The 16,619-nt window shown below is 47.0% G+C and overlaps 1 protein-coding gene across 1 annotated transcript; it reads right to left on the bottom strand.

Moving 5' to 3' along the window:
- Positions 1-4,407: 4,407 nt before the first annotated feature.
- Positions 4,408-11,840, bottom strand: FAM187B (family with sequence similarity 187 member B). The gene is made up of 2 exons (XM_079988189.1): positions 10,958-11,840; positions 4,408-4,826 (listed from the first exon to the last, which is right to left on the bottom strand). Exons 1-2 carry the CDS (start codon positions 11,794-11,796, stop codon positions 4,487-4,489), a joined length of 1,179 nt encoding a protein of 392 aa, XP_079844315.1. The 5' UTR covers positions 11,797-11,840; the 3' UTR covers positions 4,408-4,486.
- Between the last annotated feature and the right edge of the window lie 4,779 nt (positions 11,841-16,619).

The following is a 16,619-nucleotide window of genomic DNA, read 5'->3' as shown; positions in this document are numbered from 1 at the left end:
CTCGACCAAAGAAGAATGGCAGATCAACTCAAGCCAAAATGGCTAAAATGACTGGAAGAATCAGAAATCAAGAAGACCAAAATTTTAATAAGGAATGGGGAAAATTTATAACTTATCTTAAAGACCATTGTAAACAGTTAAAACCCAGTATCACTTGTAGTTTAATGGTGGATTTTGGATGCAATGGAGAGATAAAAGATATGGATTGTTATAAAAGATGCAGGAGGAAATGATTAACAATAGGACCCACAAAGGGGAGGAAGGAGGGAAGTCCAAGAGATTTCTTGGAATCTTTTTTTTATGTTGTATGTTGAATATGTGACTGTAAAGTTTTAATCTGAAAAACCAAATAAATAATTTTTTAAAAAATAATAAAATTGGATACTACCATAGCAAATATATATATTTCAAGGCCTCGTGCCGGATCTCTCAACTCACCCGCTGCCTCTTAGCAAAGAGAAATATTAAAAGCGAAACAGACACCTGAGGGATGTGCCTGGTTTCTCTCCCAGAAGCCAAAGGCTAGGAGTTCTGTGCCCTGGGCAGTGGGAAGATGGAAGTGCCCTTCTTTGCTGTCCCTGGCACAGGGCGAGAGAGGGCTGTGTCAGTCACCCACCGTGCCATCCCGAGAGCTGGAGACAAAGGCCGCGGTTGTGAGCAGGCATGAGTCAAGCAACGGCTACCGTGCGCACCAGGGTGATTCATTGGGAAGACAAAGGCTGCAGGGACTGTTTGCCCTGGCTACGAAGTCATAGCAGTTGGCAGCAGAGAATTGACCTATTGTCTCCGAGAGAAGAGCGTGGATGTTTTCTGCGCGCTGGAGGGGCCCGATAGTTTAATTGACCCCCAAGGCATTCTGGTTTGAACCAGCTGCCTGGATCGCCCCTGCGACAACCCCCTGCCACATTATTTGTAAATAAGCACAGACATATAGCGGGGAGCTGGGGAACTGTGGCCCTTCAGGTGTTGTTGGACTACAACTCCCATCAGCCTTGGCCATAATGGGAATCTTGAGTCTACAGCTCCCAGGATGTGTTGGGGGCAGCCGTGTGCTTTCAATGTATGGTACGGATCTGACCTAGTTCTTCTTGTCCATGGATCTCCATTCACCTTGCCTTGTCGGCTGCTTGGAAATGTGTTCGTTTTCCTGATAGCTACCGGTAGTTAATTCTGTTTCCCCCGTGTGGTGTAGTGGTTAAGAGCAGTGGACTCATAATCTGGTGAACTAGGTTTGATTCCCCGCTCCTCCACATGCAGCTGCTGGGTGACCTTGGGCTAGTCACACTTCTCTGAAGTCTCTCAGCCTCACTCACCTCACAGAGTGTTTATTGTGGGGGAGGAAGGGAAAGGAGATTGTTAGCCGCTTTGAGACTCCCTAGGGTAGTGATATCAAATCCAGACTCTTCTTCTTCTTCTTTCCGTTTTCTTTTGAAATGCAGTCTCCCATTTTTTGATCTCTCTCTGCTTCGTTCTTAAATTGATGTGCTTAACTGGAACTCTGGAGGTGAAAAATGCCACCCCACAGACTGCGTTGGGCACACATTGGCTGCTGCCAGTCAGAGTAAATGGTAAAAGGCTGTAACTGGTACCAGGCTAGATGGACAAATAGCCTAACGTGATATAAGGCAGCTTCCAATGAACTGAATCTGGTCACCCAAGTTCTGCCCCTTAACCTGAAAGCAGGGATGGAAGGAGCTATCAGTTTCAGTTCTCTCTTTCCCCCCATCTTGAGTTAAAATTCTCCACATTTCTGCAGCAATTTTTTAAAAAAACCCTCTTGAAAATTCTTTAGCATTTTTAATTTTTTTGGCAAATTTCTCCTAACAAAGCACATTTTGTATGCAGTTTTGACTGGTGTGCACTTCTTTTTTTGCAAGCAATTTCCTTAACATGCCTTTTAAAATACTATTTTCACTAAAATGTTTGTTGTTCTGTACACATCTTATGTAATTCACTTAATATGTGCATTTTTTTGTAAACAACGTTTGGTTGGGAGAACCGCATTGCACGATTTGGGTCAGTGCAGACTTCAAAGGATGGCTGTGACTCATTGTTTTGCAACGTGTGGATTTTATAGATCTGCCTTTAAACGTGAACTGAATTAAATCCGTTCTCTCTTTCCCCCGCCCCTCAATTTCTACCTGGAAGTGCGACCAGTTAAAAAGCAGATAGGAAAGCCCGTTGCACTTGTGGAAGACCTTGTTCAGGGTTCAGCCAGTGCAGCTGATTAGCTGGATCTATTGTCATCATGAGTCCCTTGTAGATGTCATGGATGGAATGGTCCGATCCTGGGGAAGAATGGGAGGAGCTTGGGGAGTTGATGCCTGACCACCCTGGGGAGGGTCCCAGTGGGTTGCTTGGAGAGGGAGTGTTGGTTGCCACTGAACTCACTGGGTGATTGTACCTGCACCTCCACACCAATCAAAATCAGTGGATGAGTGCCTTATACCACAGTGCCCTCTTGTGTTGTGTTGGTGTGCTAACATGAACATGAAGCTCCTCATCACAGCCTCCATTGTGGACCAAACTACTTATTCCATCAGTGGGGGGACCTGTGGCTCTTCGCATCTTGTGGGACTCCAACTCCCCTCAGTTCCAGCCAACAGGGACAATGAGAGCTGAGGTCCAACATCATCTTGAAGGCCACAGATTCCCACGTTAATCACACTGCTACGAAACATGCTTAAAATCTCCTATTTTGAAAGGAAAGCAGCCTGATCCTGATTCCGCTGGAATCTGCCCTGAGGCTATTTGCCCTTAAATATCATTATAAGCGATGGGACGGGGTGGCACTGTGAGTTAAACTACAGAGCCTAGGACTTGCTGATCAGAAGGTTGGTGGTTCGAATCCCCGCGACGGGGTGAGCTCGGTCCCTGCTCCTGCCAACCTAGCAGTTCAAAAGCACGTCAAAGTGCAAGTAGATAAATAGGTACTGCTCCGGTGGGAAGGTAAATGGCATTTCTGTGCGCTGCTCCGGTTCACCAGAAGTGACTTAGTCGTGCTGGCCACATGACCCAGAAGCTGTAGGCCGGCTCCCTCGGCCAATAAAGTGAGATGAGCGCTGCAACCCCAGAGTCGGTCACGACTGGACCTAATGGTCAGGGGTCCCTTTACCTTATCATTATAAGCGGTAAATCGCATCTTTGGGGAATAGTAACAGTGAGTAATCAGGAAAGTGGTGCAGGGCCTTGATCTGGAACGTGAATCCTGTGCGGTTTCTTTTCTTTCAAAATTGGCAGTGTTAAGCGCACCTTTTTAAAAAGGTGATTAATGCAATGTATAGTTTGGCTCACTTACTTGATACACCACAGCTACTCCTGGTACCAGAGGAGTAGCGGTCCTTGGTCATGGGTGGTCAAGGACCTGTTACTATTTCTGCAGCAGGGCCCCTGCCTCCAGCATCCTAGACCAGGCATAGGCAAACTCGGCCCTCCAGATGTTTTGGGACTACAGTTCCCATCATCCCTGACCACTGGTCCTGCTAGCTAGGGATGATTGGGAGTTGTAGTCCCAAAACATCTAGAGGGCCGAGCTTGCCTATGCCTGTCCTAGACCCTCCCAATCAACATGACAAGGGAACCCTTGGGCAACTTAGATAACTCTTCTGGCCCTCTGCTCTGATTGGAGACAATCAGTGTGAAAGGACATGAGTCAGCCGCTGAAGACTGGCTCCTAGGGTCATTCGGGAGAAGGTGCACAGGAAGAACATGGAAGAGGAGTTCTGTGTGCTCCAAAGCTAAGCATTTAGGGACACTGAAAACGCAAGGTGCTTCAAAAGAAGGATGTGCAAGTTCTGCTACGTGCAGTGGAAAACACAGCTCCGAAAGACGATACTGGAGCTTTCCAAACCATTTGCCCATGTATGTGCACAGAAAATAGCTGATCGCTGAAAGACAGCACATGGAGATCTGCATGGATTGTTGCAATGCATCCCTATAATTATTATTATTTCATAATCTTAAGAAGGCTGTATAATCTTAGAAGAGGTGTGTGGCTGTGAGGGGGCATGGCTGTGAACAACTGAATTTCTCACTGCATTACTGCCTGTTACTGTCCCAGCTCCTGCCAACCTAGCAGTTTGAAAGCAAGCCAGTGCAAGTAGATAAATAGGTACCGCTGCAGCGGGAAGGTAAACGGCCTTTCCGTGTGCTCTGGGTTCCATCACGGTGTTCCGCGGCACCAGAAATGTTTTAGTCATGACCCAGAAAGCTGTCTTTTGACAAACACTGGCTCCCTCGACCTGAAAGCGAAATGAGCGCTGCAACCCCATAGTCATCTTTGACTGGACTTAACTATCCAGGGGTCCTTTACCTTTTTTACTGTACAGCATCACTCCAACCAACACAGATTTCAAACCCTCCCCTCCCTACACACAGCTCCAGGGCTCAAGACTGACTCCGAATGTATTGCTAGTCAATATTTTTTATTAGTCAGCAATCCATGCCCTGCTTTTCTGGGATGTCTAAGTGGTTGTCTGCATCCCAGTTAGACCATGGTGGTTCCGGGTTTCCTCCGGCAGGACTGGATGATGCTGAGGAACATCAGGAAAACAAGGAACATGGAGAGCCCAACAATCAGGGCCTCGATGATGGAGTAGGTGTGGCCGTGCTCCCCAGAGACTGGCACGACCCCGGAAGAGGCGACGATGAACTTGCCCACCAGGTGCCCGTTGACATAACACTGGTAATAAGCCCCATGCGATTCGTTCTGGAAAGAGAGGCGTAGGATCCCGCCGCCGGTGGCCTTGTCCAGGCTCTGGGAGCTATTCTTCTGGAGAAGTTCAAGGCGGGTCAGCATGGTGGGGCCCGCTTGCCAGTACACAGGACTGAAGAAAAGAAGGGGGGAGAAATTGGGTTGGCATTGGATGGGGGGGGGGGTGCAGGCAGGCGGCCTGTCCCAACATTTTGCAGACAGAAATGCAGGCTGTTACTGTCCAGTTAGCACCCTAGCCAATTAACTACAGATGCCTGAGGTGATTAATTCATTGCCTTAGTCAAGGATGCTTTTTTTAAAAAAGTAGACTGTGTTGAACTAAATTACAGCTCTCATTCATGATATACATATACAGTGGTACCTCAGGTTACAGACACTTCAGGTTGCAGATGCTTCAGGTTACAGACTCTGCTAACCCAGAAATAGTACCTCGGGTTAAGAACTTTGCTTCAGGATGAGAACAGAAATCGCGCGGCGGCAGCAGGCCCCATTAGCTAAAGTGGTACATCAGGTTAAGAACAGTTTCAGGTTAAGAACGGACCTCCAGAACAAATTAAGTTCTTAACCCAAGGTACCACTGTAAAGCACTCTTCTAACACTTTAACAGTCATGGAAAGAAAGGATCCTGGGAACTATAGTTTGCTAAGGGTGTTGGGCATTTATGAGAGGGAATTTCCTAACAACGTTCAACAGCTTTAACAAACTACTGTTCCCAGAATTCTTCCCAGAGGGAAGCCACAGCCTTTAAAGTGGTAAAAGAGTGCTTTTAAATGAATTGGTGAACCTCCTTTAGTCATCTCCTTTATTTTCAGTGGGTCTACCCTGAGTAGGACCAACATTAAATACAATCCAGTAATTCCAAGCATAACTTTGTTTCTGACAGGGATAGGGCAACTTCACACACCCCCAACACAACATGGCCCCAAACTGGGAAACCCTATTCGAGGTCTGACCTCCTGTGTGAGATCGTAAACCCGGAAAAAGTACTTTGGGGGGCAAAGTACACAAAAGCACATGTTCTGGGGCACCATGCGAAATCACAGACCCCAAAAAATGCTTGGGGGGGCAAGGACTTGGCCCGAAATCGCACGAGAGCACGACACTCAACATGGCCATCATACACTTGCAGGAAAAACAAGTATCTGAAGAAGTGTGTATACACACGAAAGCTCATACCTAGAAAGCTTATACTTAGTTGGTCTTTAAGGTGCTACTGGAGTTATTTAAAAAAAATTTTTTTGAAAGATTTTTTTTTTAAGACTATCTTAAGACAAAAAGATTTGATTCTCTGAAGGGAGTTCTTTTTGGATCATTATATATATATATATATATAATATCTTTCATCTTGTTTTTTATTATGACTACAACAGACCAACACGGCTACCTACCTGAATCAGGAAAAAACAAGGTGTTTGGTTTGTCCGGGGCAGTTGACAGGTATGAACCTTTGGCCTTCCAGATTTTGTGGCTTATAATTCCCCGCCCCCATGCTCGCTAGGGTTGATGGGACCTGGAGTCCCCAGCTCTACCTTACAGATAATATTAAGAAAAACCACGCAGACCATATTCTACCCAAATGCTCAGCAAGAATCGAGACAACTGCTGCCTCCCAAGTTTCTGGTCTTGTGCAAAGGCACAGGAATGATTGGCAGACAAAGGTAGCAGCAATATTTTGGACTTAGCTATACAGCTGCAAATATAACATTCTAAGTGCGCTCCAAGTGCATCATACAAATGTGACACTAGATGGCGATGGTGGGCTAATGGCAAATTCAATATATATTTTAACGCTTCTTTTTTTTATTTTAAAAAGCATTTTCACAGCTTTTTTAATATATGTCTAGATTCAGCCCTTGTTTCATTGTCTTGCTTTGCATTGGCTGACAGGTCGTCTACTTACTTATAATTATTACAAATGTCTATACTGCCTATCATAAAGAATACCAACGGTATGCAGCATAATATCACAAAATGCCATAACACGCAAATCAAACACCAGAATAAGTTAATTCAGATTATCTATACGGCAGTTATGTGGTTGGGCTGCATTTCAGGGAATGCCTGAATAAAGAAATCAAGAAGTTTAAGCAAGTGCTGAAAACTTTGTACTTTTGACACATGACCTTTTGTTCTAGAAGCCATGGAGGCTTGCTAAATTGTCCACATGCTATCTAAATAAACTGCATTTTTTATTTTTTGCCCCTGAAAAGCACTTCTTGAGAAACTGGTTTCATGCATCAAATAGACGCTCGTTGCAGACAGATTCTGCATTGCCCCAGTGTGTGTCTGTTTGAAAACAGGTAAAAACAAATGTGCTTGTGTGTGTATCCATCGCACCTGTCCAATAACACTGTGGGTGGATACATATGCAATGACTGCAACCACCACTTCCTTCTTCCTTCACCTGGGAGAACGCGCAGGTAGGAAAAGGTGTGGATTACCTTGTCAAGGAGAGCCCATCAAGTGACCACATTCCCTATTGCATACAACAGGAGCTAAAATCTATCTAGATCAAAAGCAGCATCTTCTTGAGGATGAGCACAAACAATTTCAGGTTGAGAAAAGACATTGCTGTGCTACAAATGTCCTACACAAGAATGGCAGGGCAGAACCGGCTTTTTTCAAATATTCGTCAGGATGCAATATAAACAGCAGTCAGATCGTTATCAGGGCCAGATCCAGTAATCATTGGATTCCCATCCTGCCAAACATACCAGACTGATGTTAAACTTTCGCTTTAGCCTCGTCTCAAATGTCTTTATTCCTACATAACTTCTTGCTTTTCCTGTGAACTGTTTCCTGCTTCACTAAAGAGTAAGATTCAGCATGCTGCTACCGATACTTTTCTAGTCCCCTCCCACCCCCCAGCTACTAATCAGCATTTTGGCCTGGCATCTGGAGGTGAAAGTCGAGTCACCTGTCAACCATTAACTGGCTTTTTTCTTTTATTTGAGAGAGAGAACATACACAGGCGAAACTTAAGTGCTATGAGAACACTTATATGGGACAGCCTCTCCCCTTCATTCACACAGACATTTCCTCGTGCTGAAGATTGTGGTGCGTGAGCAGCTAATGGCTAGGATGGCGAAAGAATTGGAACAAACCATATATGGCTGCATACAAACCATGCATAGCTTCTTCCAAAGAATCCTGGGAACGGTAGTTTGTTATGGAAGCTGGGAATTGTAGCTGTGTCAAGCATAAACTACAGTTCCCAGGATTCTTTGGGCAAAAAACAACATGCTTTAAATGTATGTGTGTGCAGCCGACTTTAATTCTATGCAGACTTACTTGAGGCGGAAAGCTGTGTACACACTCACAGCTGAGTTGGTAGAGCATGAGACCCCTAATCTCAGGGGTGTGGGTTTGAGCCCCACATTGGACTTAAGATTCCTGCATTGCAGGGGGCTGGGCAGGATGATCCTCATGGCCCCTTCCAACTCTATGATTCTATAATTTACTCTGCACCCAGGGTGCTTCCCCTGCTTGCTGGGGGAGCACTGTGCACACAATCCTGGCCACAATCCATATTTCCTCTGTAGTTTCTTATGAAAGGCTGCATTTTGATTTGTCCCCCACCCCTCAAATCAGTTTTGATCTGGATTGGGAAACATGGACCTAGCTGCGTAATGTTTACAACAGCCTACATGGGATCGAATTTAGAGGAACTTACTTCTGAAGAAACACATGTGGGCCTGTGCTACGAGACCCGGTGTCCATTTGACTATTTTATTGGGGTGAAAAGGGGGCAGATTAAAAGAGCAAAGGTTCCTCTGTGCCCTCCTGGCTAGCATGTGGGATGGGTTGCTGGAAGAAGTGGATAGCGAAGCCTTGCATAGATGGCGTCTTAGGTTCATGGCGTGGACAAGAAAGAGGTCAGGTGGAATGCTAAAATAGTCTGACAAATCAAATCTTTCAGCCAGGAAAAAAGGAGGGTGGATTTCCCCTTTCCCATCTAAGGAAGATGCAATCTGGGGGTCTCTCTCTCTCCCTGTGTGTGTGTGTGTGTGTGTGTGTGTGTGTGTGTTTGTGTGTGACAGAGAGAGAGAGGGAGAGGGAGAGGGAGAGGGGGAGAGAGAGATCAACTGTAAGCTCTGGAGACATCTTAAAAAAGGTAAAGGTACCCCTGCCCGTACGGGCCAGTCTTGACAGACTCTGGGGTTGTGCGCCCATCTCACTTAAGAGGCCAGGGGCCAGCGCTGTCCGGAGACACTTCCGGGTCACGTGGCCAGCGTGACATCGCTGCTCTGGCGAGCCAGAGCCGCACACGGAAACGCCGTTTACCTTCCCGCTGGTAAGCGGTCCCTATTTATCTACTTGCACCCGGAGGTGCTTTCGAACTGCTAGGTTGGCAGGCGCTGGGACCGAGCAGCGGGAGCGCACCCCGCCGCAGGGATTCGAACCGCCGACCTTTCGATCGGCAAGTCCTAGGCGCTGAGGCTTTAACCCACAGCGCCACCTGCGTCCCCGGAGACATCTTGGGATGTGTTATATACTGAATTGAATAGGATCCAAAATGCAGCAGTCTGATTGGTTCTAGAACAATAGGATCCAAAATGCAGCAGTCTGATTTGTCTTAGGACAATAGGATTCAAAATGCAGCAGTCTGATTAGTCCTAGAATAATGCAGCAGTATGATTGGTCCGCAGGAGCCACTCAATCCAGCTCCAGATGGATTGGCCTACAGGAGAATCCTGGAATTAGCCAATCACGTACAGCCCATTGTGTAAATAATGTATATAAAGCAGATACTTTGGGGAAACATTCATTCCTCCTCACTGAGCTGAATAAAGAACATGAAATCCACGCTCGAGTCCGAGTATATTTCAGGATGCTGGCTGCTTTTCTAGAGATCTGGCATGGGGCACATTACCTGCACTGCTGGAAGAGGAATGCTTCTGAATAGCCATTGATGGCAACAACACCAAGGCAACAATAAGATGCTTTCGGTTCCTTGCAGTCAGCAGCCACCCGCCTGTGTGGCAAACTGAAACCACCACCTCAGGCGGTGGAATCCAAGGAAAGGGGGGGTGTGTGTGCTCCCATTGATGCCCTTCCCCAACAGAGAAGTGAGAAGCGGCTGCGGCTTCTGGCGAGCTCTCTCAGGGCTTTCACTGGGTCTAGCCAAAAGCCACTTCTGCTTCTCCTCGCGTCTCCGCAGCCATCACGGGAACTCCACCCACTGTCACAAGAGAAGTGGCTTCAGTGGCAGCTTCTGGGGTTCCAACCGCCTGTGAGATCTCACAGCAAGTGTGGCTGCAGCAGCGGCACCTTCCTGTTTTGCCTCAGGTGGCAAAATGGGATGTGTCGCACCAGAAGGCAGTTGTTCCCTGGAGCACTGAGCTCCACCTGTTCACTACACTTCCATCCCACCCTCCCTTTGAAGAGCTAGTGGTGGGATTGCCAAGGGCTTTCCCCAATTTTATCATCACAAAAACCCTGCAAGGCAAATGTGGGGCTAGAGACACGACGTCTCAAGGAGACACTGCTTATCGAGCTGCCTTACAGACCATCGGTACATTTGCATTTGGTGTAGTCTTAGTGCAGGGGTCAGCAAACTTCTTCAGGAGGGGTCCGGTCCACTGTCCCTCAGACTTTGTAGGGGGCTGGACCCACCCTCTCCCAAAAGCACCCCCCAAAGGACCCCCATCCCCAAAAGACCCCCCCCCACCACTGCCACTTATGACACAGCCACTCATGCCGCAGCCACCGCCTCGTCTTCGACAGCATTGTCATTGTCCTCTGCCTTAGCCAGGGGTCTTCGGGACACAGAGCCCATGCCACTGGCCTGGGTGGCAGAGGCAGCCTCCCCATCACTGCTGCTTCCTCCCGCTTGGCTCTTGGCCATACGCAGCCACCTCAGCGGGAAGGAAGGGGCGTCGCCCAGAGGTGTCTGTGGCTTCGGATTGGCTGCAGGAGCTTTTTGCAGCTAATCTGAAGCCATGCCTGTGTCGCGGATGTCAGACCCCGCGTAGCGTGGCCTCCACGCCACACTGGTTTAGCGTGGGGACTGAGCAGGCGGCAGGGTCTGCAAGGTTCACGGGCCAGATTAATGAGCCGCATCCGGCCCCCGGGCCTTAGTTTGCCGACCCCTGTCTTAGTGTCTGACTGGCAGTGGCTCTCTCTCCAAGGTCTTAGAGAGAGAAAGATGCTGCTGCCTTCTACCTGCTCCTTTTAACTAGGGTTGCCAGGGATTGAGCCAGGGCCCGGTGCTCTACCACGGAGCGAGCTTGAGGTCCGTACCTGTAGATGGAAGAGGTTGGGCAGCGCAGGTGGGCGACGGTCTTGAGCTGGGGGTGGTAGGTGGTGAAGACGAGGAGCGGAACGGCGCTGGCCTGATCCTGGGACAGCAGGTAAGACGCATCGCAGGGCACCTGGCAGCTTTCCACTCGCAGCTCTGGGCCCCTTCGCGGCAACGCTGGGTGCTTCCTTCTGACCATCCCGCAGGGCAGTGGCTCTTCTTCGTGCTGGTCCTCCCGGGTCACCTGGGCATAACAGAAACCCACTCGCTTCCTTTCTCCGGGGTTGCCGCAGCGGTCACAAGACTGCCAAGGGCTCCAGGAGGTGAACAGCTTGGCCTGCGCTCCGTCTTCTAGCTCGGCGGTGGAATTGCCCAGGGTTGTCTCCCCAAGGCCCGCGTGCGAGACGTGGATGCTCCCGGCATCCTGGAAATCCACGTCGTAGTAGGCGATCGTGGCATCGCCTGCCCGGCAGGTGTACAAGCCTGAGTCCTCCATGCTGGGGTTTGGGATATACAGGTTGCCAGCGACTAGCTGGGATTTGAAGCGCAACCTCCTCAACTTGGCATGGCTGAGCAAGGGCCAGATGGGGCCTCCTGAGCGCAGGAAGGTGACGGGCTGCTCTTTCGCCCAGGCTGGGTCCAGGTATTGCCAACTGACGAAAATCTTGAAGTAGACATGGGGGCAGCGTAGGATCACTGGGTTGTCAGAGATGAAGGCTACTGTGCAAGGCTGGCCTGGGACACATGGCGGCCCAAGGGAGTGGCCCTCGTACAGGCTACCATCAGTGAAGGCCAAGGCCAAACCCAGGAGCAGAGCCACAGTAGATGCCCAAGAGGACATGACCAGCTGGGCACTGTCGCACTAAGGGCAACTGGAAAGGAAGGTTCTAGCTGACCTCACTGTGACATCGTAACTGAGGTGGGCAAGAGGATGATGATGTCATAATGGAGTGTGGGGCTTAGCCAGAGTAATTCTAAGTGCTGATGTTCAGCATGACTTTGGTTGTCTGGAGACGCAGACATGCCTCTCTCCACAACTGCTGCCAGGGGGAGACAAGTCATTACTCATTCTTATTTTTGTTTTATTCCTGATCTGATCTGGGAGGCTTTATCAGCTGAAAAGCTGGGCATTTTTATTTTTTACACGAATAAAATTATTAGACATTTCTTTCTCCAAGGAGTTTAGTATAAAACACATGGTTCATCCCTTCCCACGGCCCATTTTATTTTTTGTTAACAGCAACCTACTAAAAGGGGGGAAAGATGCAGCCATTGCTTTTAAAAATGTATGTAACAACAGAAAATGGTAATGAGGGCAGTATAGATAAGTGCAGAAGTTTTAAGTTTTGAGGGGAGCCCCCAAGTTCAGCTCAAAGCAACACAGAGAGCAAGAGATGTCTTTCTGACTCCAGCTTCCAGCTCCTTCACAAACCAACTGCAGCTATTGTTCTCCTGCACACTGGGCAGGTGAAGGGGGTGGGGGAAAAGGCCCACCCTGATGTTCTAAGATGCAGAGCGACCTCTTTGGATATGCTAAATTGTGGTGCTTAACTAGCCACGCAAACAAAGGAACTGGTTTGGCAAGCTTCCTTTTATACATTCTGCTCTCAGAGACACAGGATCAAAAGTTTGGAAGGGTTTTCATCCATACTGAAACCCCCCCCCCAACTCATAACAATATAAAGGGAAAGAATGCAGAAGAAGGAGAGAAGCAAGAAGGGACATGGAAGCTAAGGATGCTGTTTTAATCCTGTACTCACATTACCAACAATCTGCTATGAGATTTTGATTCCATTTAAGGGAGTTGGGCCTTAGTGGAGGGGCCAATGTGTTTGCCACTTACCGTAAATTGGGGAAGGAGGGGGAAGTAATGTCGGGGCAGGGGGGGGGAGAAGCTGCAGCCGAAGGGCCAGAAAAAAAGTGGGGCTTAAAACTGCGGGATCTACATGCACACCATAAAATGGTAGAGAACTTCCTTATAACAGCATTTGTTTACACTAGGGTTCACCAACATGGTGCTCTCTCTCACTCGCATTGCTCAAGACTGCTCAAGCTGTGGCTGATGGGAGTTGTAGTCCAAAACATCAGGGCAGGGCTCAGGTTGGTGGCTGGCCTGCACTCTGACTGGCAGCAGCTCTCAGGGTGTTAGGCAGGGTCTCTACGTATCCTGATCCTCCTAAGTACGGCCTCATGTTTCTATTCACCTGTATTTTTTAAACACACACACACACACAAGACCAGTTGACACGAAAGATCTCTCTAACCATAAAAGGTCTCTCTTGTGAACAGAAAACATACACCGCTCATTCAGCAAACAGTGATGAAAAAGAAAATAAATAATGACTAATTCTTCTTTTTACTAAAGGAAACAAAGAGTGTTTTAAACAAAGTATGATGTGGTACAACAGGAATGCAACTGTAAGTTCAAAGTCTTTTTTTTCAAGCTCTTATTAATCTTCTGGAATAATAATCAAATTGAGGTTTCCGACCCAGGGATGGGCTGCCTGTGTTGGGGTGGGCTTATCTGTGATGATGGGAGCTGGAGCTCAACAACAGGTTCCCCTTTCTGGCTATGTATATTTACTCAGACATAAGGAGCACTGAATTCAGTGGAGTTTGCACCCAGAGTTTCCTGTGAAGAGGGATTGATGGTTAAACCACTCTGCTTATAGCAGTTTCCCAAACTGCAGATCAGTGCCAACATGAAACTCTGCAATTACAAGATTGTAGGAATGACCCCTGTGCCATTTGCTATATGTACGGGAAAACATCTGCCTCTGACTTTTATCTTTCGGCTTATGTTTTCCTTCCCTTTCCTTTCTCCTTTTATCCCGAGTGGCAGAATTTTAAAACAACAAGAACAGAAGTTATTTCTGGCAAGTAGCAAGCAAAGCCTTTCTTCTTCTTCTTCTTCTTTGCTTGCTTATATTGGAAAGGGCCACATATCTTGATGGTGCTGTAAAAAAAATAAATCAAAATACTCCTTTTGTTTATTCGCTTTTAGCATTTCTCCCCCATCTTTCAGACAACTCATTTATCACAAGTTGCACCAGCTAGTTCCTGACGGGGAAACAATTCAGTATATAGGAAGATTGTGATTAAAAGATTGTGCCATCATACAACAGCAGAAGCGAAAAGATACGTAGGTCTCCTGCCCCAAAGAATTTACAATCAAAACTTCAACAGAATCAGAAAATTGTTGTGTTAGAAGGGACCACAAGGTTCATCTAGGTTCTAGGAAAACCCTCTGCAATGCAGGAATCTCAACTAACACACACCTGAGAGATGGTTATCCAGCCTCTGCTTAAATACTTCCAGGGGAGTCCACAATAATAATAATAATAATAATAAATTTTATTTATATCCCGCCCTCCCCAGCCGAAGCCGGGCTCAGGGCGGCTAACAACATTAAAACAGTATGACATTATAAAACATTATAAAAATGAATTAAAATCAAAATTGATGGCAACCATAAACTAAAGCTTTGTAAAGAACCTCCCATGGGAGTCTGTTCCACTGTTGAATAGCTCTTACTGTCAGAAAATCATTCCTGATGTTTAGTCAGAACCACCTTTCTTGTAATTTGAATCTGTAGGTTTGGGCCCTAGCCTCCAGAGAAGGAGAAAACAAACTTGCTCCATCTTCCGTGTGACAGCCCCCAAGATATATGAAGATGGCTATCATATCTCCTCTCAGTCTCCTCTTTTCCAAGCTAAACATACCCCTCTCCTTCAAGTACTCTTCATAAGGCTTGCTTTCCAGACCCCTGGCCATCTTGGTTGCCTTCCTCTGCACATGTTCCAGCTTGTCAATATCTTTCTTAAATTGTGGCACCCAGAGGGAGGATTCTGAACATTTTTTCAACTTTTCAAAAGCAAAGAGCAAACCCCCCACATTTTTATCCTTCCCTTTCTCCAAGAGCCTCATACATGGCTCTTCCCTTACACATTGTAATTTCTCAAAAACACTGCAAGGTAGGCCAGGCTGAAAGATGGTAATTTACCAGCTTCATGGATGAGTGGGGATTTAAACCCTAGTCTTCCTTGCCCTTGTCTGATACTCTAACCACTTTCCCATGCTGCCACAACATTTCACACATGAACATACACTAGTCCTATTTTCTAAACAGCTCAAAACTGGGAATGTTGGAAAGAAAAGGGTGTTGACAGTAAGATGCCAAACCATTAATATTTTAAAAATCCACTGGGGGTGTAAAAGACCCAATCCAGCTCTGGAGGGCTTGCCTCATAGCCCCAGCGTAGTTCCTGAACTCAGGGCCAGCTTAAGGTTTCATGGAGACCTGAATATGGTAGCCACTGTAATTGACTGCACAAATCTAACAAACACATTTGCTGTTCTAACTACTTCTTACAACTGGGCCCACCCACTGCTAGCAAGTTCCTTCCAGAAGGTAGTCTACTCCTGCCTTAAAAGCAGTATAGGCTGAGAGATAATTGCTGAAAGACACCTAGTGGGCTTTGTGCCTAGCTGGGCATTTTTATTTATTTATCTACATATTTACAGCTCACACGTAAATAAAAATACATCAAGGTGGTATACAGCACATAAGAATAAAATCGTCAAAAAGCATCCATAAAAATATCGTTGAATACTGACTTGAACTCTCTTCTCCCACGTCCTGGTCCAGCAATTTAACCACTAGGTGAAAGGTACAAAAGGTAAAGGACCCCTGGACAGTTAAGTCCAGTCAAAGGTGACTATGGGGTTGTGGTGCTCATCTTGCTTTCAGGCTGAAGGAGACGGCGTTTGTCCACAGACAGCTTTCTGGGTCATGTGGCCAGCATGATTAAACTGCTTCTGGCAGAACGGGACACCGTGACAGAAACCACTATACCACACTCGCAGGAAAAGGAAATTATCTCTCAATTTAACTCATAGGGTTATTTATTATGAGGATAAAACGGTATGGGAGGAGAAGCATATACACTGCCTTGAGTTCTCCTTGGAAGAGAGGTGGGATATAAATATTAAAAAATGGCAATAATAGTAGGCATTAACAGGCTCTCACAAACCTAGCGCGCAGAGATTGTATCAAGCAGTCCTTCAGCTCTTGCTCAATAAAAGGCATTCACAACTTATGCACATTTAACTTGTGTGTATTCAGCCGAGCTTTAGATGCTTGACTAAAAATTAAGTAATTAATAAAAGAGGGCAGAAATCTAGGGGGGCGGGATTATTTGGCCATTGCACCCTATATCTTTTGACAATACTGTACACAATTTTGGCTTTGTGCACTTATCCCTGCAATATAAGCCCGTGTAAATTGAGTCTCATCTGTACCTGTAATGTATGTTCTTTCCCTCAAAGAACTCTGGACACTAGTTTGTTAAGGGTTGCTGAGAACTGTACTTCTGCGATGGGGGAACTACAGCGCCCAGGATTCTTTGAGGGAATAACGCGCTTCAAATGTGCTTTACAGGTACAGTGAAGTGGCTGAAACCAGCTCCCTACCCTCTTGGACCAACCCGTCCTCCACCAATCACGTTCCCTGCGCTTTTGAAATCTGCCCTCTGTATCCCTCCGCCTGCCAAGGCAGCACCTGGGCAAGTTCACTTCCATATAAAGGGGGGGGGGGGAGGCGGACGCCGCAAAGTTTAATAGCTGGACCCTTCCTCTCCCACCCCTTTTCCTTTAGGTTGGCCG

Source organism: Podarcis cretensis (genome assembly GCF_951804945.1).
Source record: "Podarcis cretensis genome assembly, chromosome: 8".
NCBI lineage: Eukaryota > Metazoa > Chordata > Lepidosauria > Squamata > Lacertidae > Podarcis > Podarcis cretensis.
The sequence above is the reverse complement of the archived record's forward strand: the minus strand, read 5'-3'. Positions and strand labels throughout refer to the sequence as shown.

Bases quoted from the DNA above. Each gene is read 5' to 3' on its own strand.
- FAM187B (XM_079988189.1), bottom strand. From the start codon at position 11,796: ATGTCCTCTTGGGCATCTACTGTGGCTCTGCTCCTGGGTTTGGCCTTG. The intron at 4,827-10,957 runs GTACGGACCTCA...TCTTTTCTTCAG, and splicing joins CCAACCTCTTCCATCTACAG to TCCTGTGTACTGGCAAGCGG.